The 27,739-nt window shown below is 37.1% G+C and overlaps 2 protein-coding genes across 2 annotated transcripts in view; both read left to right on the top strand.

Moving 5' to 3' along the window:
• Positions 1-27,739, top strand: part of LOC123310043 (damage-control phosphatase ARMT1-like) — a 155,078-nt gene that overhangs the window by 126,227 nt on the left and 1,112 nt on the right. The window contains exons 5-6 of the mRNA XM_044893440.1: positions 11,284-11,884; positions 12,321-12,643. Of these exons, the coding sequence (XP_044749375.1) occupies positions 11,284-11,884; positions 12,321-12,643 (924 nt within the window). The remainder of the gene's footprint in view (positions 1-11,283; positions 11,885-12,320; positions 12,644-27,739) is intronic.
• On the top strand, positions 261-7,464 carry LOC123314691. Its single transcript, XM_044899998.1, has 2 exons — positions 261-295; positions 7,104-7,464. The coding sequence occupies exon 2, from the start codon at positions 7,119-7,121 to the stop codon at positions 7,449-7,451; it is 333 nt and encodes a 110-aa protein (XP_044755933.1). The 5' UTR covers positions 261-295; positions 7,104-7,118; the 3' UTR covers positions 7,452-7,464.

Raw genomic sequence — 27,739 nt, forward strand, 5'->3', positions numbered from 1 at the left:
ACAAAAGTTATGATCGTTGGTGATACACAGGAAAGAATAGATTTAGAAATAGATGGAGTGAAGATAAGTTAAGTCATTCAGATACCTAGGAGTAGAGTTGGGAACGAACGGAAGGCAAGATTTAGAACTCAACAGCCGATTAGAAAAAACCTTGAAACTGTACCATGCCATGAACCAGAGCTTCATAAACAAGAGGGAAATATCTCGAAATACTAAGATGAAGGTATACAAGGCAAGATATAGACCGACTCTAACATTTGGATGTGAATCATGGGCCCTGGATAAAAGACAGGAGATAATAATAATAATATACTTTATTTTCATGGACAATGCATACATGTATTGTGTAGAAAATTGTCAGTAAAACAATCAGCTGGGGTATACAGCAAAGAATACTATACTAATAAAGTACATAGAAAAGACAAACAAGTAACAGTGCACCCTATTACACTAATTTCAAAAAATCATTCAATTTATAAAAACAGTTGACAAGGAGATAGCTCTTAAGACTTCTCTTGAAAATTACTTCACTACGGATACTTTTAATGTCATCAGGTAGTGAATTGAAAATTTTTTTTTTCCCATATAATTCGGCGTATTGAGGGTTACATTATATTTATAGAAGGGAATATGGAGGTATTTATCCTGCCTTGTGGATCTTTCACGCATAAGATCGTTGGTCGAAAACAGAGCTCGATTCTTGAAGACATAAACAGACATCTCAAAAATATACAAACATGCAAGAGGTAGAATTCTATATCTTGCAAAAAGTGGTCTACAGGAAACGAATTGGGAGACACCAGCAATCACTCGCAGTATCCTCTTCTGCGCGATAAACAGACTCGGAGCTTTTTTTTTTTTTTTTTTTGGTGTAGCAGGGGGAAAATCTGCAAACAGACGAACACACCCTCGGCTGAGGGGGAACAGTGTGGGGATTCTCACTCTCTGAGCTCGAGACCCACTAAAAACCCTTAACTGCTTCTTCATAGGTTCCGGGCATTTTGCCTATTAACCAGTTAACTCTTATGGTTTCTGGACTCTCACACGATCATAGTCGTGTTGATAGTTGTATGCTGCCTATAGCTTTTATAGGTTAAGCTCTTCTTTGGTTACATTTAAATCCTTAACTGATCTCTCGGTCTTCGGTGGTAGGTTCTTGACCTTCTAGCTTCTTCCGTTGGATCGTAGTCGACTAATCTTCGTAGTTCCTCATTTGGATGTTGTTTGGCTTTGTCGAATATCCTTTCCGCCTTTCTCTTCATAAATTCTGTAACTGGTTCCCATTCCAAGTCCTTGTAGATTTGTTTGTTCCTAACAAACCAGGGTACGTCCATCGCCATTCTAAGGAGTTTATTCTCAGTGGCCTGTATTCTCTTGATGTGGGTCTTGGCTGCGAAGCCCCATGCCGCCGATCCATATGTGAGTTGTGGTCGCGCAATAGTTTTAATCATCGTCAACTTGATGTTCTTATTCATATGACTTCTTCTGCCTATGAGTGGATAAAGTTTACTCATTGCGGCTTTTGTTTTATCAACAGCACATTTGATGTGGTTTTTCCAAGTAAGTCCTCTGTCAAGCGTCACTCCTAGGTATGTTGCTTCATTTTTCCATTCAACCTCTTCTCCATCAACTTCAAGGTTTTCTTCCATCCTCAATCTTCTCTTTTGCAGTAATATTGCTTGAGTCTTTCTTCCATTGATTTGGATTTTCCATTTGATGCACCATTTGAGTAATTCATCTATGGCTTCCTGCAGTCTCCGGTGTATGATCTCTGGGCGTCGATGTCTGAACGCTATTCCTGTGTCATCTGCGTACAAGGTGAGCATATTTCTAGCATTCTTCGGGATATCATAAACGTATATTACGTAAAGCAGAGGTCCAAGTACCGATCCTTGAGGCACTCCCGCTTCCAATTGTCTGGTTCGAGAGGTTGCTCCATCTATCTTGACATAAAAGTTTCTATTCCTCAGATAGTTCCTTACAATCTTGCATAGCTTGGTCGAATATCCTGCTTTTTTCATCTTGTAGATTAGGCCTTCGTGCCATACTCTATCAAAAGCTCTCTCGATATCCATCAGAACTAATCCTGTGGCCTGTTTGGTCTGCATTCCTTCGGTGACGTATTCTATGAGCCGTAGTAATTGGAGTTCAGTCGAGTGTTCTCGTCGAAATCCAAATTGTTCGGGTGGAATTATCTTCAACATTTCTGTTTCCTCATTCAGCCTTTTGGCGATAACCCTCTCGACGACTTTTCCTAGTGCTGATAGTAGGCTGATTGGTCTATAATTTTGAGGAAATTTCCGTTCTTTTCCAGGCTTGTTGAAAACTATCATTTCTGCAGTTTTCCATCTCTTTGGGTAGTATTCGGTCCTCATCACTCCGTTTGTTATATTCGTCAAGGCTGCTATTCCTTTTCTAGGCAATTTCTTCAACATATAATTCGTTATCCTATCTTCTCCCGGTGCTTTCCGGTTTTTCAGTTTCATTATTATCTCTTTGATTTCTGTTGGTGAAGCCGGTTTTGGAATGATTTCGGTTTCCGGTGGTTCCATCATCAGTTCTTCGTTTGCCTCCACTTCTTCTTCTAAATCTTCATTGTCATCATCATTTCTGTAATTTATTCTGGCTTCTCTCTCAATTGAGTCGGCAAGTGCTTCGGCTTTTTCAAGTCTCGTATATACCATTCCGTTTGCACCATGCAGTGAAGGTATAACTGTCTGTTCTCGTCGTAAGCGTTTTTGCATTTTCCAAGCCGAGTGATCTATTGTATTCAGTTCCCTTAATCTCTGGTGCCATCTGTTATTACGCAGTTCTGTTAAAGCATTTTTCAATATCTGACTATGCTTATTCAGTTTCTTCTTGTCTTCTTCTCTTTTTGTTGTTCTGTAGATTTTCCTGAGTCTTCTGTTCTTTTTTATAAGTTCCTTTATATCCCTTGGCGTATCTCCATGTGAATGTTTCGGAATTGGTTTCCTTATTCTCTTGGTGCTTTCTTCATAGGCTTCTTTTATTTGATTTTCCAATTTTTCAACTGCTTCATCTAATTCATCCCGGGTGTTTATTTGGGGAATTTCCGTGATTTTCTCCTGAAGTAAATTCTTATATTTCTCCCAGTCTGTGCGATCCTTGGTTTGTGTCTCTTCTTCGTTTCTTGGGCCATGTCCCACTATGAATTCTATGGGATTGTGGTCTGAAGTTCCGTCTTCTATTGTATCAATGCTGATTTCTTCAGTGATGTCTTTCATTACGACAATGTCCAGTACATCAGGTAGTCCATTTACTCTTGGTATGTAGGTCGGTATATCAGGTCCTATTACAACTGCATCAAGTTTTTCAGCATAAATCTTCAGTCTTCTCCCGTTGGTATTTTCCACTCTACTATTCCATTCCTGCGATTTGCAGTTAAGATCACCAATGATGATTTTAGGGTGTCTTCCTTCTAGTAGCATTTTTAGATCCTCTTCCAGCATGTCCTTATCCGGTGATTTATAAGTTGAAATAATCTTCACTTGTCCTCGATTAGTATTCACAATAATCGATATTGCTTCTACTTCTTGTCCATTGAATATTTGGTCGAAATGATGATCCATATTCTTTCTAGCCAGTATAGCAACGCCACCTGTGCTGTTAGGTCTATCATTTCTGTAGATATCGTAATTGGGAAATGCTATCCGAACGTTGGCGTTAAGTCTTGTTTCTTGGAGAGCTATGACATCCGGTCTCTTCTCTTCAATCAGTTCTTCGAATTCTGATCTGCGAGCTCTCAATCCTTCGACGTTCCAAGAGACAATTATGAGATTGTTCTTTATCGTCGTATCAGCCATTAAATATTCTTAATAATTTGCTGCATCTTCTTCTCAATCTCTTTCTCCAGATTGTGCATCATCGTGCTGAGGAGGTTTTTCGTGAACTTATCTAGTTCCTCAGTGATTCCAGAAATTCCTTTCCTGGTTTCGGCTTTTTTGACGGTTTTTGACTTTTCCTTCTTTTTCTCTGGATTCTCCGTGTCTTTGACCACTTTGGTTGCAGTTTCCTGGGGTTTCTTCACTTCCGAAGAGTTTTGGGATGGCCTCGGTGTATTTTGTGTTGGCCTCGAGCTGGTCTGATTCGATCTTGGCGATCTCTTGGTCTTTTTAGTGACCAATTTCCATTCGCTACATCCCTTGTAGCTGGCTGGATGTCCTTGCTCTCCGCAGAGAACACAAGAGGCATTTCGCTCCTCGTTCTCCCTGGTAAGCGTACACTCCTTGGAGCTGTGATTACCGGAGCATTTCACGCACCTCCATGGAAAAGTGCACTTACTTTGGGCATGTCCATATCGCTGACAGCGGTAACATTGTCCAGGCCCAATCGTCCTTCTCTTAGGTTCAACAACACAGTTCATGTTGTAGAGCCTTTTCACCTCGAAGATATCCTTATTCTGGGTTTTAACCAGCAATAAGGGCATCGGCTGTTTTGTTTTATTTGAGGTCATCCTTATGACCTCAGCATCGACGATCCCTTGATCCTTGAGGTCGTCAAGGATCGTCGGGATATCTGCATCCAGCGGTAGGTATCTCACTACCGCGTATATTTTCTTTTCTTCCTCCCGTTGAAGAGTGTAAAACTCCCTATTTATTTTATGAAGGAAGTCCGTCATCCTTCTATGATCATCGGCGCTTTGTGGGACGATTCTTATACCGTCCTTTACTGTCGTCGCTCTTTGGTATTTAATACCGTTTCGCATTAACGCGTTCGAAATTGAAGTCCATTCGGACGTACCTCTCAGGGTCACAGGGGGGATTTTTTCTTTTCTCTCCACTGGAGTGGTTTTCTCTTGGTCTGGGGTTTCCAAGACTCTTTTCTTGTTTGTATCTTCATTTGACGAGGAGCTATCCTTTCTCACTCTTTTGGCGGGTGGGGAAATTTTAGTTTGAGGGGTTTTGACCACCTCCATCTTCTGTTTTTGAACCGGTAAGTTCACTTCTTGGACATTTTTCAAAATAATGTTCTTCTTGAGTGCTTTGGAGTAACTTTCCTCATTTCCCTCCTGCAACTCGAGCCTCTCCCTGAGATTTTTAATCTCAGCAACTAAGCTAGATACGCATCTATCTAACTCATTCACCCTCGCTTTCAAACTTGCGTTCTCCTCTCTCAAAATATCGTGTTCGGACACGACATTAGCGATTTCTGGCGCGTCTTCTTCCATTACGGAATCGCAGTCCGAATGGTCAGACATTTTAGAATCTAATTAATAATTACTTTGCTACTCAAAGAAATTGGAAATAAAATTTTTCAAGACAAAAGAAAAATGGCTAAGTTATATATTTTCTATACTATGAGAAAAATAAATCGACTCACCAGTGATATCCGTGGAACCAGCGATCTTGGAGGTGATCTGGACTCTACACTGAACACACTGAATTTGAACGAATTTCCGCTCTATAACGCATACACTTATAGAACTTACAAAAAACTTCGGAAGTTTCGTAGACGGAATCAAAAATTCCGTAGCTTCGCTAGTGTCAACTTTCACTTCGACTTTCTCTTTTACAACACGAGAGATGACGTATCGCACTGCATCGCTAGTGTACACTTTCACTTCGACTTTCTCTTTTACAACACGAGAGATGACGTATCGCACTGGTATCATTCAACACATCTACCTGCTTCAACGTCTCGAGGTTGACTGATTTTTGAAAATGAAATGAGACTCGGAGCCAAGGATGAATTGCCCCAATATAGTAGGCCATACCTCAAACGTGACTCCACCTGCGCATGGTACATTAATACAAGCTGATCTGGAGCCAACACAGTTTTTAAATTACGAAACAGAAAACACTGCGAGCTTAATTTCGTTAAAAGAGACTCACAATGATCTCTAAAGCAAAGGGTGTCATCCAAAATCATTCACAAAAACTTAAGAGAAGCAGTCTGAGGCAACGGCTCATCATAATCATTTAATTTTACCTCAAGCGGTTGAACTTGTTTCTGTCTATTGTGAAATCGCACAATTTGAGTTTTTCTAGGATTGAGACACAATTTATTTTTTATACACCAATTCAATGTGTGTTTCATTATTTCCGAACGAACATCACTGAGTCCGCTATCACTCCCGTCACTGACAACAAAAGAAACATCATCTGCATACTTTACCATAGAGACCCCCACCGGGTCAGCTCCCAAAAGTGGCAATTGATCTAGATCATTAACGTAGATGACAAATAGAATAGGCCCCAACATTGAGCCTTGGGGAACCCCGATATTTACCTCTCTTTTTTGAGAAGAATAATTTTCAAGAACTGCGCCATCAGAATGACGAACCGTCACGTACTGACTCCGACCCGACAAAAATGAGGCAATCCAGTCATGGGCCTTCCCACGGACACCACAAGAATCCAATTTCGACAACAAAATCTCGTGGTTGACAGTCGAATGCCCTGCTCAAGTCACATGAGATTCCAGCAGGACACTCGCCTGCCTCAATGAAACTCGCAACCCTATCCACAAATGAACCAATAGCACTAGCAGTTGACCGGCCTGAACAGAAGCCATGTTGGCTAGCATTAATTACATTCTTCTTCTCCAAAAAATCAGTTAGCCTTATAAGGAAGGGCAATTCAAAAACCTTTGAGAAACAAGAAGAAATCGTTATAGGGCGAAAATTTTCCAAGGTTGGTGAATGGCATCCTGATTTCACAACAGGTACGACCTTACCCATTTTAAGAATTGAAGGAAAGCAGCCCGATGTAAATGAGAGATTTACTAAAAATGTGAGTGGTTCAATCACAACAGGTAATACCCTCTTCAATATAGATGTAGGAATATCATCGAAACCTTTAGAAGACTTACCTTTTAGCCTATTATTCAAAAGTGTCAACAGTTCGTCACAAATGAAGGGTTTCAAGAATATAGAATCATTCAAAAGACAACCACCCACTTCAGGTAAATCAGAGTTCTGTGATGGTAGCGAATTGACAACTTCACTGGGTTTAGCAATGAAGTAATTGTTGATCATGTTAACAACTACCTGAGGATCAGCTTGTTCTTTTCCGTCCTCTCTTATGATAATATTTGAATGAGATTCGTGTTTTCCTGAGAGATCACGAATTACCCTCCAAGAGAGCAGAGTGCAAGCGATGGAGATGAAGTACCTGAGAAGAGTGAGAGGCGTAACAAAAATGCACAAAATAAGAAATGAAAAAATAGGAGAGGACGTAGAAATAGAGCCACTGATGGAATTCATAGAAAAAAGGCAACTGAGCTGGTGGGAACACCAGCACAGGATGAACAACGAGCGACCTGTCAAAAAGATATGGGAGTCGAAAGTTCAAGGAAAAAAGAGAAGGGGCAGACCAGAACGAACATGGGATAAAACTCTGAATGAAATAATCACCAGAAGAGGAAAGACATGGAGAGAGGCGAAGAACATGGCGATGAACAAGAAGACATGGTCAAGGTTTGTGCACTGAGAGCAAAGGCAAATAACTGAATATATTGACACATGACAGAAAAGTGAATTGAATGTTAATAGTATATAATGAAATATCTTACACCATTGTATGGTAGATGAGATTTTGATAATATATATATATACTTCAGGAGAAAATCACGGAAATTCCCCAAATAAACACCCGGGATGAATTAGATGAAGCATTTGAAAAATTGGAAAATCAAATAAAAGAGGCCTCTGAAGAAAGCACCAAGAGAATAAGGAAACCAATTCCGAAACATTCACATGGAGATACGCCAAGGGATATAAAGGAACTTATAAAGAAGAACAGAAGACTCAGAAAAATCTACAGAACAACAAAAAGAGAAGAAGACAAGAAGAAACTGAATAAGCATAGTCAGATATTGAAAAATGCTTTAACAGAACTGCGTAATAACAGATGGCACCAGAGATTAAGGGAACTGAATACAATAGATCACTCGGCTTGGAAAATGCAAAAACGCTTACGACGAGAACAGACAGTTATACCTCCACTGCATGGAGCAAACGGAATGGTATATACGAGACTTGAAAAAGCCGAAGCACTTGCCGACTCAATTGAGAGAGAAGCCAGAATAAATTACAGAAATGATGATGACAATGAAGATCTAGAAGAAGAAGTGGAGGCAAACGAAGAACTGATGATGGAACCACCGGAAACCGAAATCATTCCAAAACTGGCTTCACCAACAGAAATCAAAGAGATCATAATGAAACTGAAAAACCGGAAAGCACCGGGAGAAGATAGGATAACGAATTATATGTTGAAGAAATTGCCTAGAAAAGGAATAGCAGCCTTGACGAATATAACAAACGGAGTGATGAGGACCGAATACTACCCAAAGAGATGGAAAACTGCAGAAATGATAGTTTTCAACAAGCCTGGAAAAGAACGGAAATTTCCTCAAAATTATAGACCAATCAGCCTACTATCAGCACTAGGAAAAGTCGTCGAGAGGGTTATCGCCAAAAGGCTGAATGAGGAAACAGAAATGTTGAAGATAATTCCACCCGAACAATTTGGATTTCGACGAGAACACTCGACTGAACTCCAATTACTACGGCTCATAGAATACGTCACCGAAGGAATGCAGACCAAACAGGCCACAGGATTAGTTCTGATGGATATCGAGAGAGCTTTTGATAGAGTATGGCACGAAGGCCTAATCTACAAGATGAAAAAAGCAGGATATTCGACCAAGCTATGCAAGATTATAAGGAACTATCTGAGGAATAGAAACTTTTATGTGAAGATAGATGGAGCAACCTCTCAAACCAGACAATTGGAAGCGGGAGTGCCTCAAGGATCGGTACTTGGACCTCTGCTTTACGTAATATACGTTTATGATATCCCGAAGAATGCTAGAAATATGCTCACCTTGTACGCAGATGACACAGGAATAGCGTTCAGACATCGACGCCCAGAGATCATACACCGGAGACTGCAGGAAGCCATAGATCAATTACTCAAATGGTGCATCCAATGGAAAATCCAAATCAATGGAAGAAAGACTCAAGCAATATTACTGCAAAAGAGAAGATTGAGGATGGAAGAAAACCTTGAAGTTGATGAAGAAGAGGTTGAATGGAAAAATGAAGCAACATACCTAGGAGTGACGCTTGACAGAGGACTTACATGGAAAAACCACATCAAATGTGCTGTTGATAAAACAAAAGCCGCAATGAGTAAACTTCATCCACTCATAGGCAGAAGAAGTCATATGAATAAGAACATCAAGTTGACGATGATTAAAACTATTGCGCGACCACAACTCACATATGGATCGGCGGCATGGGGCTTCGCAGCCAAGACCCACATCAAGAGAATACAGGCCACTGAGAATAAACTCCTTAGAATGGCGATGGACGTACCCTGGTTTGTTAGGAACAAACAAATCTACAAGGACTTGGAATGGGAACCAGTTACAGAATTTATGAAGAGAAAGGCGGAAAAGATATTCGACAAAGCCAAACAACATCCAAATGAGGAACTACGAAGATTAGTCGACTACGATCCAACGGAAGAAGCTAGAAGGTCAAGAACCTTCCACCGAAGACCGAGAGATCAGTTAAGGATTTAAATGTAACCAAAGAAGAGCTTAACCTATAAAAGCTATAGGTAGCATACAACTATCAACACGACTATGTACAAATAATTTCTAGTCTATGGTGTTAAAAAGAGTGAGTGGAGTGAAGTGAAGTGGGTTCAGTGAGTGTTTTTAATTATGTGGACAACATTCTAGAGGAGGAAGGATTACCCCATTCGAAAAAGGTTAATTTTTTGAGGATTCAATCAGACACAGGAGAAGGTTGGTTATTTTTTATGGTGCTGATGATGATATGTCTATGACTTATTTTGTATTTTTTTGTTATTTTTTTTTTTCAAATTGAGTGATAATGATAATTATACATGTCAAGCTTATTCGAATTTGTCATCTGTAATAATAAATTAAAAATAAATGTATTTTCATTGGAGAGTTCTGATTAACCTTTTATTAATGGACTGAATTCAATAGGTTCATCTCTCAACAAACCTGATAATAACTATTAAAAAAGTTCATTATTACTAATAACGAAGCTTATTATATATAAACGAAAAAATCAATTCATTATTTATAAATATATTTCAATATAATAATTATTAAGAAATATTTATTTAAGGATCTCCAATAAAGCATTTAATTCTGAGAAATAAAGATTCATTACTCCATATTCGAATAAAGCCCATGTTACGTATTAATAAATATATGCATTATTGTTAATAAATTGTTTTCTCAGTGAAGGTTTATTTCATTACCCTTTCCTGAAATTTGTAGAGCGTAGAATAAATCTACTGAAATCTACTGAATTTTTGACAAGAAATATACTGATGAAGTAAAAATTGGACTGGCATTCGGAATGAACACTGATACCCGAAAGCGAGCCCGAAAGTTATCTTTTGGATTGTTGAGACCTTCGGAAATTGGAATTGTAAAACAATAGGAACGTGGATAGTCCATTGTCCTGTGAAAATCCAGAATATGATCTCACAAGGAAATGAAATATTAGACATCAGATATAGAGTATTTTTTCTGTAAACAAAAGTATATTATTTTTTCTACCATTCAATAATTGGGTTTATGGAAAAGTTTTTTACGAAAGAGAAACGATAGTTTTTAATGTTGCAATTTCTTTCCAACTTCAATACTTTGGAAAAAGAACAAAACAAAAACTATGAACATGAAAATAGTTGAAAACACTTTTTCTAGCTGATTTTGTTGAAAATTTCTCCTCGTGTCATTGAACATACCTACGGATTCCAAAATACGACCTGTCGCCACCCTTGATGAATCATCCCGGGGGATTCAAGTACAGTGCCATTGTAAAGCTATCAGCTAAATAGTCCGGTTAGCAACAAACAAGATTGAGTACTGCTATTTATATTCCTCCAGAATTCAACCTTTGGTATTTTGATGAAAAAGTTCGTGGCATCATTCTTGTCTTCATTCTCTTCTTTCGCTCATTCAACTGCCTACCAAATTATGAATAAAAACAAGATGAAAGATAACCACTAACTCTACAGTATTCCCTCATACTCAAAATAGCATGTCAGTCTTGAATTTTGTCATCAGGCGTTTAGATTTTTAGATTCGCTATTTAATAAGAATGGGTTGAGATACAGTAGAAAGAATTATATGTTCATTCTCAATTCCTCAACTGCTTAACAGAATGCTTTTCCGCCATTAAAATATGTTAAATTCATACAAAAAATGGAGTCGTAACATGTACATATGTTCAACCGATACTGGTTCAAAAATTAAAAATCATTTCAGATTTCATCCTCGACAGCTCCGGATACGAATTATTTCAAGACTTTTGCTTGGCCGATTTCCTCACAATGAACACTCCGATTGAAAAAATTAGATTTCACGTTAAATCAATCCCATGGTTCATCTGGAGCACAACAGAGAACGACATTGACTATCTATTCAATAAAATGAAGCAAATGACGAAAATATACTTGCAGTCATTAGTGTCTAGATGGATCAACTATATCAGACAAGAAAAATGGCAGATTGTAGTGAGGAATTTTTGGTGCCTCCCGAACGATTTCAGTGAGATGAAAAATATTGATCCATGGTTATATAAAACTCTCAGTGAATCAACACTCATAATTGTAAAGGGTGATATAAATTATCAGAAATCAGTGGGAGATTACAACTGGAATCCAGAAACACCCTTCAGTAGAGCTCTTGAAAATTTCCACCCTTCCAATATTATGTTCGTGAGAATATTGAAATCGGATCTGGTTTGTGGTCTTGATGAGGTAGCTGCGAAGAGAGTTGAACTGCTCCACCGACATATTTCCAAGGGTTATATGGGTATGATCCAATATGCGAGGAAACCTCCAGATCCACAAGGTTTTCTAGACTGAATATCATTTCAGTGGGAAATTGAATGAATAAATACGAAATAAATATGTATTGAAATCTAATGAATTGCTCTCTCAATAAAACTAAGTTAATAAATATTTCCTGTCATGTCCTGAAAAAAGAACCTGTGATTATAATAACAACGATAATATGGAATGAATTTTTTCGTTCTTTTATTAAAGTTTTTCATTAAGCAATTTCTTATATGAATCCCTTCTTCGCCAAATATTATTAATTACCTACTAATCGTTCGCCTAAGGTGAATATGAGAAACTATTTAAATAGTCTCATTCAATTTTTAAAACGAATGAAATTTTCTGACAATTATATATAAAAAAGATCTGTCCCATGTATGGTGCAAACATATCGAAACACAATTCATATTATTTTGCGAGAGTTATCATCTATTTTTGAACAAAATATTTTTTTCACTGAAGGAACAATTTCAAGAAATTTGATCCTTACGAGTCACTGAAGCAGACACTATTTCGGATTGCTGATCCTTTGATACATAAAACTGCTCAGTATCTGAAAAACATTTATAAACATCCCAGTCAAGAGGATAAGGACGACTTCGAGAAGTTAATTAAACTCCTACTTTGGTCAAATCAGAGCGATTACATTATGTCAAAAGAATATGTTATAAAGAGTATGGCCCAGATACTGAGCACCAAACAAAAAGAAGGTTTCATCGTGTGCAACCAGCTCGAAGAAGCGTGGAATATTATTTCTGACAGAAGTCATCCTTCAAATACCATTGGTAAGTAAAATCAATCATTTAATTTATTGACGTCCATCGAATCACAATAAAATTACTACACACATAGAGAGTTTTTATACAGATGAATATTTTTTTCAACAAAGTAGGGTAAAACTAGTCAAAAATTATTGAGAATGAATTCATATGGCTATTTTTCTCAGAATTTTGTGACATAGGCGTTTCATTTCGATATATAGAGATAGAACCTGATAGAAAAAGACCTACTCAGGAAATCAACACTATAAAAAACACTTCCAAAATTCACCAACGAAGTTGATGTATGTTATTAAGAGGGGTCTACACAGTTAGGAAAGAGAAAAGGAATATCTTACGTCAGAAACAATTAATCTAGATGGGGTTTTCAATATAATTTAATTCAATCAGTTGGTCACCTGGGAAAGTCAGAAAAATGTTAATTGGTCAAACGGAAAAAAAAAATAAAAAAATTTTTTCATTGAAGAACAAGAAATATTCATTCTTGTTATCAACTTTCCGAGGTGCAATTATCTCTTCTACGAATTTCCACATGAAGAAATTTTACGAAAAATCACGCCATTGGCTACAATTCGTATCCTGGTGAAATTGAAAAAAGACTCTCGATAAGTACTTCCATCTATTCTACGAAAGTGGAAACTATTGTAATATCCGTAACTTCTACTTATTGTTCGAGTGTTCCGGCAACACCCCACATTCTGGTAGTCTTTCCCCCTTTAAGCCTTAGAGGGATGGCGAGAAAGTCCTGTGGTATAAACTCCTCTTAAGTATCACAATTACCACCACTATACAGGGTGTATTTAAAGGTGAAACTTTTTCTTTAACAGAAGGTAGAACTGGTCAAATTGAGGCATTTCACCAAAGATCACCTATACAAAACTTTTAAAATTACAAAGTAGGAAAAAATTTTAATGATTATTAAAATATAGATCCTAATACGACCCTTGATCATCTAAATTATAGCAGAGCAATGGAAAAAACTTATCTCGTGATGACTGTCTCAATAACCATAGTTTCACTCAGGATAATGGTCCGTTCGATTCCAACGTGGGAATGAAAATGGTAACTTAGCATACCAATAAAATTCGTCTTAATTATTCTCATACTAGCTGACCTGGCGAACGTTATTTCGCTTTAGAGATACATAAAGTTGTACTAACCATTGGTATTTTTTCAAGCAGGAGATATATTAGGTCAAATTAAAATACAAAATATACAAAAAATTTAATTACATCGAATAGGTAGGTACATTGTTATTTACATTAAAAGAATTCCCTTTACTTGAGAGGTAGGTACCGAATTGTTGTACATATTAAAAATTTTTGTTTTGAATATTTCACAATTCCTTCATTGTAGTACCTTGTGATGAATGATATTTTTAGTTTTTCCCGCTTGCGAGAATAAAAAGGGCAGAAGGTTTGCCGACTCGTGAACACGCAACATGGAACTGGTCATGAGAAAAACAACTATTTTCTAGATTTAAGCCACACACACCCCCAAGGACTGGCCTTGCGATTTGTTAATTGTCAAAGCAAACGCAAGACGAATGGTAAATTGAATTCCCTTAAACTCAAATGGCATATCTGTTGGGATCATCGGAATTCTGGGAATAAAAACTTCCTCACCTTTATACTTTCCTTTGAGTATCGTGCAATGAATCACGTTACTTTTAAGGTGTTTCACCACCAAACGTATTCCGTTGCATAATTTTGGCTGTTTAAGATCTCTCAACATAATGGCAACTGATCCAACCTTCAGTTGTAAATTGTGTGCTGGCAAACCTGGTAAATCCAATGAGTTCAAAAACTCAGTAGGATACTTTGTAGTTTCTTTCTCGTTTGTTGCACTATCTATAGATTTAAAACAAAGCAGTGGACCAATAATTTCACTTTGAATGATCAAATTTAACTGATCAACATCTTTGTTCTTTGCCGCAAGAATGGCTCGTTCACTCAACCAATCCAGGTTTTTGCGGTTGGCACTTATATTTGGAAATACTTTGCTTATGAGCTCATCCTTGGTTGATACAAAAGTGCAGAAATTTGGAGGAAATAATATCAAACCTGTCAATTGATCGACCGGAACACGGCCATTACCTATATCCAGCAATTGTTCAGAGAAAATTCTGGCAGATGGATCACTCAACAATGCAACTCGCATGTTTGTAGTTAATTGTAGTTTTTGCACATAGCGCCACAAGGTTGATGATTTTAGGCAAGCATAAATTTCATCGGCAGCCGTGGATTTTGGAATGACCGGTAATGTTTATCGGAAGTCAGCAGACAATTGATAGATAGATAAGATAGATAAACGTTTTTATTTCAAATTATATTCCCACATAGGAAACCACGAAATGAAATAGTGTCCTAAATTATTACAAGAAAAAAAAAACAATCAATTTGCACCTAAATAGTCTTCCAAACAATATGGCTCTAGCTCTACTAAAAATTTCTTCGTTCTAACTTTGAACTGTTTCTGATTACTGATTCATTTTAAGATTGAGGTAATTTATTGAAGATCCTAACACACAAATAGGATGGATTTTTTTCAGAAAGAGACAAACTATGATATGGAAAGTTAATATTTGCTGTTCTAGTATTATAGGTCGAATTTGTGTTATTTTTTAAGAACTCAGTTTTATGTTTATATAAATGCATTAGACATTCATGGAAATACAGTCCATAAACCGTTAGAAAACCCTGCTGTTTAAACTTTCCTCTGCATGAATCTCTGAAATTCATGACTTTACTGCTGAGCTTACTCCCCAGAAAATTATTCCATATCTGATCAAAGATTCATAGTTCGCGTAGTATATTGTCTTCCTCGTATCAATGTCCATGTATTTAGTAATTACTCTCATAGCATAGCATACTTTTTTCAACTTATTCAATAGTTCTTCTATATGTTTTGTCCATTGTAGAAATTAACTCATCTATAAGTACTTCCAGAAAAATTTCTGGGGGAAATTTCTGGTGAACGATTGTTCACCAGCAATAATCGCAGGTAGAAACATTCGTCATTTTTCGGATGAACTGTGTAAATGTGACCAAGAGCATCAGTTGAACGCACAGCTGGATGGTTAGGCACCACATTACCTTGTCTTCGACGTTGAAATTTCCTTGAAGAAGCATTCCAAGTATAATAGCGTGGCATCTCAGAGAGAAATAAAATTCGTGCAAATGGATCACTTTGGCATATGGAAAAAAACTGGTCAATGTTGTCGCTGGAGGTGTTTCAGCTCGTTGAGCCATATTTGTAGAATTGAAATACACTCTTTGTCCATTTTCCAGATGAACTGCCAGGTGTACAATAGTCGGATAACGTTCATGTATCGGAAATGAAAATATCCGCCAAGTTGCCACATTGCATCGGACATATCGACCAATTTGATACTGCGTGATCTCATCATTGGTATTAGGATTTTGTACACCAAAAACCGCCATATCACTGCCTTTTGTAGCATATTTACAGATATATTTGATTGACTTCACTGAATTGCAGTACTCCACATTGCAATGGGCCTTGAATGTTTTCGAAAGAAGTGGTGAATAAGGAACAATCCAAGTATAATCGACTATAACATCATTTCCATTAACTCTCCTCATGGTGGTTCTGCCGTTATCTTCAGGTGATCGACGGCGATACAGTGGATAACCATCGTTACCAGTGATAGAGTCTGGAGTAAAATCTCTTGGATAACGCTTTGAACATTTTCCATTAACCATGCATGGTGATTGGGGATTCATGATGCCACATGGTCCATGAATCATGTTAGTAACTACAATATGATGCAGTTCAGGAACATTCACATGACCAGGAATCTCGGCACATATAACGTCATCAATCTGTTCTGGTCGAATTCTTTCTACTAACCAGATGAGAATGTGTGCATGTGGCAGGCCTCGTTTTTGCCATTCAATTGAATACATCCAGCATCGAGTATCCCCAAAGACATGATGTTTTGTAATATAATCCATTAGCGACTTCACTTTTTGTTTGAACACCTGTGCAGTGATGTCATGTCCATCTCCTGATGTTTGTCCGGGAAGAAACAGTTGAGTGATTTCTTCCCATTTTGGATTGCAGGTAAATGTAATGAACAATTCAGGACGACCATAATTTCGAACGTATGTCATTGCGTTTTGTGCATATTCATGCATATGACGCGGATAAAATTGTCAATCTACCTACATTAGCTGCATCTCCTTCGGTGGACATTGCATCTCGTAAATGAATATATTCCTCTAAAGTTAGTTTAGATTGATTCATTCTGATATAAGTGAGGCGCTCCGTTTCAATTTTACAATACATGTCCACACAATACTGCTGCAACAATCGACGAAATCTCAGCAAATAGTTATCAGCATTTGGACGAACCATTAAACGAAATGCATAATAATTCATCGAGCTAACTTTCTTGGTGGTTTCCTGGCCTAAAATCAAATAATTCAAATTTGTATTAAGTAGACATTTAAAATTTTAATATAGGTACTCAACATTCAATGGATTTATCATCTTGATGTTGAAATGATATCTAACATCATCTCTCCAAAACATTAGCGGGTATTGCAGAGCATCGTATGAAAGGCGTGTATCATATATTCGTTGCAATTCTCTAGTATTGCGACGCGTAAGAACAATATCACGCATTTCCAAGTGAAACGCGTACAATCACAATTGCCACTTCGTCGGGAGATATTTTGTGGATATGGGAGGGCAGGGCTCCGTGTTGGGACCATTGATATTTTTGTTGTTCATTAATGATTTACCAAAATACATTAGAGCAGGTATACTAGCCCTCTTTGCAAATGACACCTCGATGGTAGTTACGGCGCGGAGCGTTGCGGAGCTCTCTGAGAACTGTAGATTGGTTATGGAAGATTTTTGTAACTGGTGTCATAGGAACAGTCTGATGGTTAATGTTGGTAAAACAGAATGCATATATTTTAAGATGGGTAATACCACAGACCAACAAATAAACATTACAAACGGAGACACTACCATAGTCCCTCGGACGTTCGCTAGATTCTTGGGAGTGTACGTCGATGGCGGTCTCAGGTGGAGTGATCATGTGGATAGTCTCAGTAATAAATTGAATAGATCTTTTTTTGCCATAAGCAGAGTCAAGCACTCTCTCCCATTGGTCACCATTTTCAGTATATACTATAGCCTAGTTTATAGTAATATTAGCTATACTTCATTCAAATTTATTTTAGCAGTCGGTTGGCCATGACATAATTTTCTCAAGTTTTTGTAACTAGAACGAAGTTAGGTTGGCACTCATGAAATGTTGTTAATGTCATAACGCCGTTGCCACAGCTAATATCAATTTTTATTACGAAAATTCGAAAATGCCGAAAGGGATTGAAAAAAGACACAGGGTTTCAGGAAGTGCTATTTAGAATTCAGGTCCGCTCATTCAAATAGTTATACCCTGATATTATAAAATCCACAATACGTCAGACGGTAGCGAACATATTCAATTTAAGAGAATTTATATAATGTTTCATCTGCATCTAAACGACTTATATTTCAGCTGGATATTTCCACAATCAGAAAGATTGTGAATGAAGAGGATGACAAAGAATTTCCTTCTATTGGGAGACCCAAAAGAGTGGTGGCATTTGAGAATTTTATGTTTGAGTGAATTAATGCGAAAAGTTTACTACAGGATTTTCGATAAATGTCATCGGAAAATAAGTTCCCTAAAATGGATTTTTCTATTTTTCATTTGACTTGTCCTATACAATGTAAATGTCTTAAGGTACTAATAAATACCTAATTATGTTTATTACATCAATGTATTAAGATGAATAGCCACAAATACGCGTTGCCCAGTTACTTGTTTATTCATGTGAAATTTTTGTTCAACGGTGAAGTTGCATCTTAACTTGAAACTTCCTTCAATTCCTTTTACTTATATTGATGCAAGATGATTTTTGTTGAAGAATTTAACATTCTTGTAATTATCTGTTAATTCCTTCGGGAGATACCCATTCCCAACCACTGCATCATATGCATTTCATCTTCGGGTTAATATTTTTGAAATCTACAAATGATGTAAGCCAAAGAAGATAACGAACATTAACTTTCCTCAAGCTAGTGCATATTATGATATTATACTGATCTCTTGTATTTTCCATGCAAATAACTGGATTTGGTATGCCTTCAAACAGTTTGTATAAACTTCAATTATGTTCGTCACATATTTTCCGAAGAGATTCGACATTGTGATAAAATACGTAATAACAGAAACTTTTAGGTAGAACGGGCAACATAGCGTTGATTTAAAACCCAAAAATGTTTTGACAAGCTTCATAACCCCACATTTTCTTACTATACAGAGTGAAATGTGTCAAATTTCCATGGCCAACCGACTGCTAAAATAAAATTGAATGAAGTATACAATATTGTACTGTGGGGATATTGAACATGTGCGAATCGCATTTTCATCACGCAAAAGCGTATTGTTCGCATGGTTTTCGGGCTCGTGGTGGTGGTCGGGTCCGGGTCGCTCCTCGGCTCCCTGCCGCCGGTTGGATTCCTGCTCCACCCGCACTTCTTGTCGGAGCAGACGGTGTTCCTCTGCATTCCCCATGTACCTGCGTACAGTTCTCGCCGTTCCGCATGACTCTATAGATATTTTCGTCCAACTGAAGTTTCCTCAAGTTCTCTAGTAGTTTCTTCGGTATCAGGCCTGTAGATGAAATGACAATAGGGATGGTCTTGATATCTTTCAGCTTCCACTGTCTTCTGGTTTGTTCCTCGAGATTTCTGTATTTTGAAATTTCTTCAGTGTGCCTATCTAGAAGATTGTTATTATTTGGAATTGCCACGTCGATGAATAGTGCCTCTGTCCTCATCCTTATTGAGCAATATGAGGTCTGGTCTATTGTGGGTTATTTTCCGGTCTGTGAGAACCGTGCGATCCCAGTAGAGCTTGTGATGTTCATTTTCCAACACAGCATCCGGATGGTAATTGTAATAAGGAACCTTTTTCGAACTTAGAAGTTGGTGTTTCAATTCCAATTCTTGGTGAAGAATCTTGGTAACAGCATCATGTCTATTTTTGTACTCCGTGCCCGCGAACTTCTGATATCTCCCGGTGATGTGCTGGATAGTTTCATGTGACAGCTATCGTCCGCCACTGAGGCATCCTTGGCAATATATTTCATGTAATTTCTTGTTGGAATCACCTGATCCTGGATGGTTTCCAAGTGATCCTGTTGTAGCTTTAACGGTGTTGAACTATCAGCAACACAAACTACTCGATGGAGTTCCGACGAAGCAGCCTTGCTCAGGAAATATTTTCGAAGTCCTTCAATTTCCTGGGACATACGGTTGGACAAATCAACAATTCCTCTACCCCCAAGATGTCGTGGCAGCTCTGTCCGTTCTATTGAGCTTTTGGGGTGATGTTTATTGTGTTTAGTCAGCATAGTCCTTATTTTTCTCTGTAAGGCTGCTAAATCGGTGGTCGTCCAAGAGATGATACCAAATGAGTAGCTCAGCGCCGAGCAAGCGTAGGTGTTAATCGCTTTTATCAGATTCTTGCTGTTAAGACCAGTTCTCATTATCCTCCTCAATCTTCGGGTGAACTCCTCCGTTAATTCTTTCTTCATCTGAGTCTGATTGATTTTTCCTGCCTGTTTTATGCCTAGATACTTGTATGTGTCTCCTTCCTTTAATGCTTCAATTTCTGCACCTTCCTTGAGTTTGAACGTACCATCTTCTATTTTCCCTCTCGTTATGTTCAGCAGTCGACATTTTTCTAGTCCAAACTTCATTTTGATTTTGATGTCTTCCGAGAATCCTTCCACCATTTTCAGCATCTGTTGCATTTGTTTTTTGGTAGGTGCGAAGAGTTTCAAATCGTCCATGTAAAGGAGATGATTCAGTTTCATCATAGCTCTACTACCGCTTCTTGATGGAAAATCCGTAGTACGTAGAATTCAATCTATGAGACAAGGGATTCAGGGCCATGCAGAACCACAGAGGGCTCAGCGAGTCTCCTTGGAAAATTCCGCGTCTTATTGGAATAGGTCCTGTTGAAATTGAGCAATCTGCTGCTTTCATTTGAAGACTAGTACGTCAGGTTGACATGGCGTTTTTCAGGAACTCAACAATATTGGGATCCACCTTGTAAATCTTCAAGATCGTCAATAGCCATTCGTGAGGTATATAATCGAATGCTTTTTTGTAGTCTATGTAGGCAGCGTAAAGATTCCTTCGCTTTGAGAACGCTTGATTGCAGATAACTGAATCAATTATTAGTTGTTCTTTGCACCCTCGGCTGTCTTTGGTGCATCCTTTCTGTTGCATGGCGATGATATTATTCCTTTCGCAATGGTTGTGAATTTGGTTTGAAATGCACGATATGATTAACTTGTACATCGTTGGAAGACATGTGATTGGTCGGTACTTGGATGGGTCTTCTGTATTCCTTTGATCTTTATGTAACAGGTATGTTGTGCCATGTGTAAGGAATACTGGCATTCTTTCAGGATTTTCAATGAGATCATTATTATTATTATTATTGCAGAGGCTTTGAATTGGTGTCAGGCCCGGACTGGCCAGATCCGCAGGTCCGCGATCGCGGAGGGCCCCCGGCCTGAGGGGCCCCCACTAACGTAGATGAAAATAATAGATGAAGAAGCTTCTTCTGTATTCCTTTGATCTTTATGTAACAGGTATGTTGTGCCATGTGTAAGGAATACTGGCATTCTTTCAGGATTTTCAATGAGATCATTATTATTATTATTATTGCAGAGGCTTTGAATTGGTGTCAGGCCCGGACTGGCCAGATCCGCAGGTCCGCGATCGCGGAGGGCCCCCGGCCTGAGGGGCCCCCACTAACGCAGATAAAAATAATAGATGAAGAAGCTTCTTCTGTATTCCTTTGATCTTTATGTAACAGGTATGTTGTGCCATGTGTAAGGAATACTGGCATTCTTTCAGGATTTTCAATGACATCATTATTATTATTATTATTATTGCAGAGGCTTTGAATTGGTATTGGTGTTCATGTGCTCCAACAGGTCGTTTATCTGCTCTAATCACAACCTTATGATCGTCACCTGGCATACGTTCCAAAGCAGTTTTAAACAATCAAACCAATGGATGATGTTCATGAAGTAGTTGCTGCAGATCTTGAAGAATTATTCTTCTCATTAATAGATTGACGTTGATCATCCATATTGCCTATGAAGTAAATTAGGAGGAATTTATGCTGTGCATCTTCAAGTGGTTGTAATGATCCAATTCGATGGTGAATCTGGCCTTGGATCTAAATAGCAGAAGGGAAGACAAAATAAGTGATTTGAAATCATTAATGTTAACATTATATTCTTACCTTGAATTTTGGATTGAATCCACGTTCTTGAATTATATCTGCTCCAAATGAAGTCATTTGGAAATACCCATTGAATTTTTGTGTGTCCGATAGGAAACGTCTTGATTAGGATGTTTGTCCACGGAGGAGAGAATTCAATGGTTAAGGTGGAGGAGACAATAATGGCAATTTCACCTTGCCATTTGGACAGCATAATCCCGGAATTTCTACAACAAACCTCAATGCATCGCAATAGCAGCATACTACTTCCATTGGGCCAATTACAATGGAATCGTGCGAGCTGTAGTCGATTGAACTATCATATTGAAAAGCTATTCCTTTCAAATTTATATTTGGGTTTCTTCTCATTCGATTACGATTAGCTAGAAGCTGTCCCATACACATCTGAGTAGTTCGACGTACTGCCTCTCTTTGCTCTGGTGTTCGTGACTCACGAAGTCGTGGCTCCCGTGCTCTTTCTTGATCTTCTACAGAGGATTGACTCGAAATATTCCGAAGCCTAGTAGCATTACGGCTTCGTTAAGATGTATTAGATCTTCTGGCACGTGGCATCGTAAATAACACTGGAGAATAACACAAATCGTTACAAATCAAAATAACGATGGAATTGAATGGATGATGAATACTTTCAATAACGAATTACCACTGATCACTGTATGTATAAACCACTTTAGTTTGGCAAATACAAAATAAATATAATAAACATACAAAGGACAACCATTGAAAATTCGAATTGAAGACTGTAGTTGAACATTGACATACTATTCTCGTATTATCTATTGTTATAAGGTCTTTGACTATTAAATAATGTTGATATCGCATCATAATGTTGATTGGTCTTTATAATAAAATTTCGTTGATTCACCTTAAATGTCTTAATTTTGTAAACTGTATGAAATATTGACCACTCAGTGAAATGGCAAACTCACTGAAATATTCAGTAGCGCTTGCCAGTATTGAATAAGGGTCCATCAATTCCAAACGTTCTCCATCGGAGGAAAAAGCTATGTTGCTCTGATGAGGTCAAATGAGACCGAAACCACGGTCAGCATTTGCTTTTCTTCGATGGGGCGTACTCCATTTGGGGCTTTGACGATGGCAAATTGGCCAGTTCAATTCAGATCATAACACTTGTTGATATTCATATCAGCGGGTGGTATGCATCTGAATTTATTCTTATTATTGTATTCATTGCCTCACCGTTTAGGCGTGATCCTTCTTATTATTATTGAACACAATCTTGAACAACGCCCACTAAAACAACTTTGTTTGTAACCCAGCACTGACCTAATTCATTTCGCTACGTCACATCTAATGCGGCCTTCACAGGTTACAGAAATAAACCTTGTCTTTGTCTATGGTTATTTCACTTCTTCTTCAAGTACTTTCACTTCACAGAACAAAATAACGTGCGTTCAAAAAAATTCGTCGTCAAGTAGGCTATGGAATTTTGAACGTCGATATTTCGTGTCTAAACGTAATTCTTAGCTCGTGCTTTACTATTTTCCAGGTGAACTGTCATTTTAGCATTTTGGGTTGTTGTTGAATTAAAATTATCAGCAAATTATAAAGATAGTTTTTACGGACGTGTGAAAGACTTTTACTAATGAATTCTACTTCAAAATTGGAAAGAAAATTGAAGGAAAATGGAAATATTCTGTTCCGGCGACTTCATTGAAGCCTATGTTGCTGTTGATTATTAAGAATGAATTTTTCCATTGTACTGTTTTGCGATGTGTTGACGAAACAGGTATGTTCAAACAAAAAAGGAAGTGGTATACCAAAAAAGAAAACTCTAGAGTTCAGTAATAATGAAAACATGGTGACAGAAGCTCGACAAACCTCTCTTCAGATGTTATCTCAAGTGGATGGAGTATCCGTTGGCATATGCTACCCGATTTTGAAAAAAAGATATCCATTTGTTTCCATAAAGATTGACATGTTATCAGAAAACTGAAAAGGTGTGATTACCTAACCTTGTAGCATCCGAGAAAAATTGGAGTTCAGTATCATATAGAACTGATGCATACTGACAGTATGCATCAGTCAAAGGCAAAATGTGGACCTACTTTCTTTTATGGAACTTCAATAGCAGAACGTCATGAAGGAGAAAGCATCATGCCTTTTTATAACTGAATTGAATTTTAATAAATTCTCCAATAGCTATTTTCATGTAATTCAGTTCTTTTAGTTTAGTCATGGATTTTCAGTAATGACTGAATCAATTCAATATTTATAGAGAATTAATAAACATATTATTGAGAATCTTACTGTGATCTATTCATATGACTGAAGTAACTAGAACCTTCTTACAAAAAAACATACTACCACGATCAATTCAAGATTCATGTCTCTTACGTATGAAAATAGTGGACGGTTAAAATTTTTACGAAGAACTTTTCTAACCGCCTCAGATTGTTTGGATTCTTGTCATCTTACTCAATGAAAGAAATGCTTTTCGAACGTTGGGTGAAATTTACACACACCTTTTCTGAAAAGTGCCTTTCCGTACAAAATTACGATATATAGGTTAATGTCATCATTGTTTACATTTTGGGAAGATGAAGTAATTCAAGGAAAGACATACGTTCAGCCACCGAACATCAGCATTCAAAACTTCATAGCCTACTTGACGACGAATTTTTTTGAACGCACGTTATATGACGCTAAGATGTTTTCTGCTTTTTCTTTAGTGCCGATTCACAATGGACGTAACCGTAACACTCAAAGTTCGTACACATAACTATGTTTATAATTTTAAAGTATTGAATTTATGAGTTCAATTTCAATTTCTAATCACGGGCTATTATAAACATAATAATTATTATGTGTACGAACGTTGACAGGACTTTTACGATTATGCACTTACTTCTGCGCTAAGATCTTAGAAATCTAAGGCCCGGTACTTTCACGTGCGAATAAAGTATAGTATTCAACTTGCGGTAATGGTCATAACTCACTTGATGAATTACAGCACTCGCCTACGGCTCGCGCTGCAAACTTCATCTGCGTGAGTTATGACCTACATTACCGCTCGTTAAATAATATACTATTATTCGATAGATAAGCCTTATTCGTAGGATAAGTAGAAATGCTGTCATTTCACTTTCAGATAGTGTTATTCATCGAATAAATCTTTCATTGAAACTTAATAATAAAAGTTTATTTGTCATAGATCGAATATGTCGGTACGTCATTATAGATTGAATTTTTTAAATTCTTGATGTATGGTTATTCTTTGTGTGAGTTTTACGAGATATTTGCTTTCTAGTTGGAATTTTAACAATTTCTACTATGCGGTGTCTTATTTTACATTGATCAGTGAAAAGTAGTATACCGTGCATTCATAGAATTGTTATTCGTCAAATAATTTCATCTGAAAACAACGAAATGAGGTATCCTTCAGACAGGAAATTATTTGACAGATACTTATTCACATTGAATTGAATTTATTCGAAGCTGAAAGTACCGGGCCTTAGGCTAGGACGTTTAGGCAACTCAAAATACACAGTAATTGTTTACATCGCCATCTAATGGCGATAATAGTAGACTGGTGATTTGTTCAAAACCTTTCTTTATAAAATTTTCCGTAGGGTTCTGTAGAAAGATAAATAACACCTGGACTCAGATGCGATAATATCATTAGAAAATGTAGTTAACCGAGTTGATATCAAATATAATACTTTCATTAAAACGCTATTAACCGTAGCGACACCTACTGGCGTTATTCGCAAGAGGAAAAATATATATTTTTTTTATTTCATCAAATTTTTCAGAGTTTTTATATATTATATGTTAACCGTAGAAGCCGTAGAAGAATCAAAAAAATCATCTTTCATAACAAACAGTTCATCCAATCTTGAGTTATAAATGGTGTAACCCACAAAATGGCCGACTTAGTGTTATATATTGAGATTTTTTCACAATGGTCATCACAATCTTCTTCTTGTCCGAATCCTCCAACAATCGTCGTAAACATGGTATGAAATAGGGTAACAATAACAGCACTTTGTCAACATAAGCACTTTCAATAAACTGTCTCACCTTTCTCCATCCTAAATCACACGATATATTGACCTAAAAAATCAGATAGACTCGCAAGTACCTTACCATTCATAGTCCAGCCATATTTTTATGCATTGTTTCGTTATTCCGATGCCTTGAAATTTGATGTAATTTTGTCGAACTTCTAGGGGTATAGCTTCAGCCATCTTAGATATTTTATAAAGGAAATTTGAAAATTACTTATTTTGATGACTTCTACCTTCTGTTAAAAAAACCTTACCTATGAAAACATCCTTTATGTATTATTCTTCGCAGCCTTGCCCGGTATGAAAATTGCGTGAAAATATGATAGCAATGAATAGATCTTTGTTGGTCTGTCTATTCATTTTATTCAGACATAAAACATGTATAGGACGAGTCAAGTATGAGCTTCAAGTATGCAGGCACATAAAATATAGAAAATAATTTTTCAATAACACAGAGGAAATTGCAAACATAAATATAAATCTATGTCTCTAAAGAAATTATAACCGAAATCATACGCAGTTTCCTGTCATCCAAAGATTATAGAGTAGAAAGATAAGAAACGCCCTCATATCGCTAGTACTAAAAACCGACTACATTTTGGCCAGTGAAAACACACGTGACAATGAGATGGCGCTAAAAACCCACTATCAATACAGGAAAACTTTTTGATAACAGTTTTCTGTTTTTTAATTGAGGGGCGCGAAATTCGAATTCGATTTCTCGTATTGCATTCCAATATTGGCTTTGTTTCTATCAGAAAACAAACATCCTGAGCGACAAAACAAAAGTATGGTTTTGTTTTGTGATCAGGATGTTAGTTTTCATCTAAACATTGTTTGGAATCAATTGATATCAACGAAAAACGCTGTTGGATGTGCTATATGTTTATTTGCAATTCATAAAAAATTTACAAAAATTGAAATAGTGGGCAATAAATGAAGCTTTAACTAGGAAACTAAAGTATATGGTGATCTGCTATACGTCGAAGGTGTTGTTTCACTTGTTTCTGTACAAAAGGTTGTTCTGAATTAATGAAGTTGAATTTAAAAAATATACATATATCAGAAATCAATATGAACCAATATTCAATATACCATCATAGCATACATATGCCAGTTACTTACATATGTAGGTATTATTTGAAGAATTTTCAGAACCACAATAAAAAAAAACCTTACAGACATATGCAAGTCAGTATAGTTTCTTGGTGCTTTTTTTATGATTTCCTTATGATACGGTCTCTTCATGACACAATATACAAATTGATTAATGAATGAACAAAACACTCACAGCAGGTTTCATAAAACTTTGACTTTCTAAACAATAATTTGACAGTCACTCGGTTCCCAAATGGAAATCAATAATCAATATATTGAAAGAGTAGCAATTGAGAATCATTGAATGGACCTATAAAGATCATAATTTCCCCTTAATAGGCCGTTCATGCAAGGGATGCTTTCTGCATACAACAATTTACGTCGATGAACAGTTCTCAATTGACCTGCAGTAAAATGTTCATTGCACATGGTGTAGTTAGTAGTGTTTGCTGAAGTAATTGTCTTCAAGCCCTGAGAATTTTATCCACATCGGAGCACTGAAAATTTGATCCACCGTTCTTCACCATTCAATAATTTTCGAACAATATTTTGATGTTTTCATCAAGAAATAAGACAAAAAAATTCAAAAATCAGCAACTAGAACGAGCCAGATAAACAAAA

The sequence above is a fragment of the Coccinella septempunctata genome, chromosome 1 (assembly GCF_907165205.1).
Source record: "Coccinella septempunctata chromosome 1, icCocSept1.1, whole genome shotgun sequence".
NCBI classification, from domain to species: Eukaryota; Metazoa; Arthropoda; class Insecta; order Coleoptera; family Coccinellidae; genus Coccinella; species Coccinella septempunctata.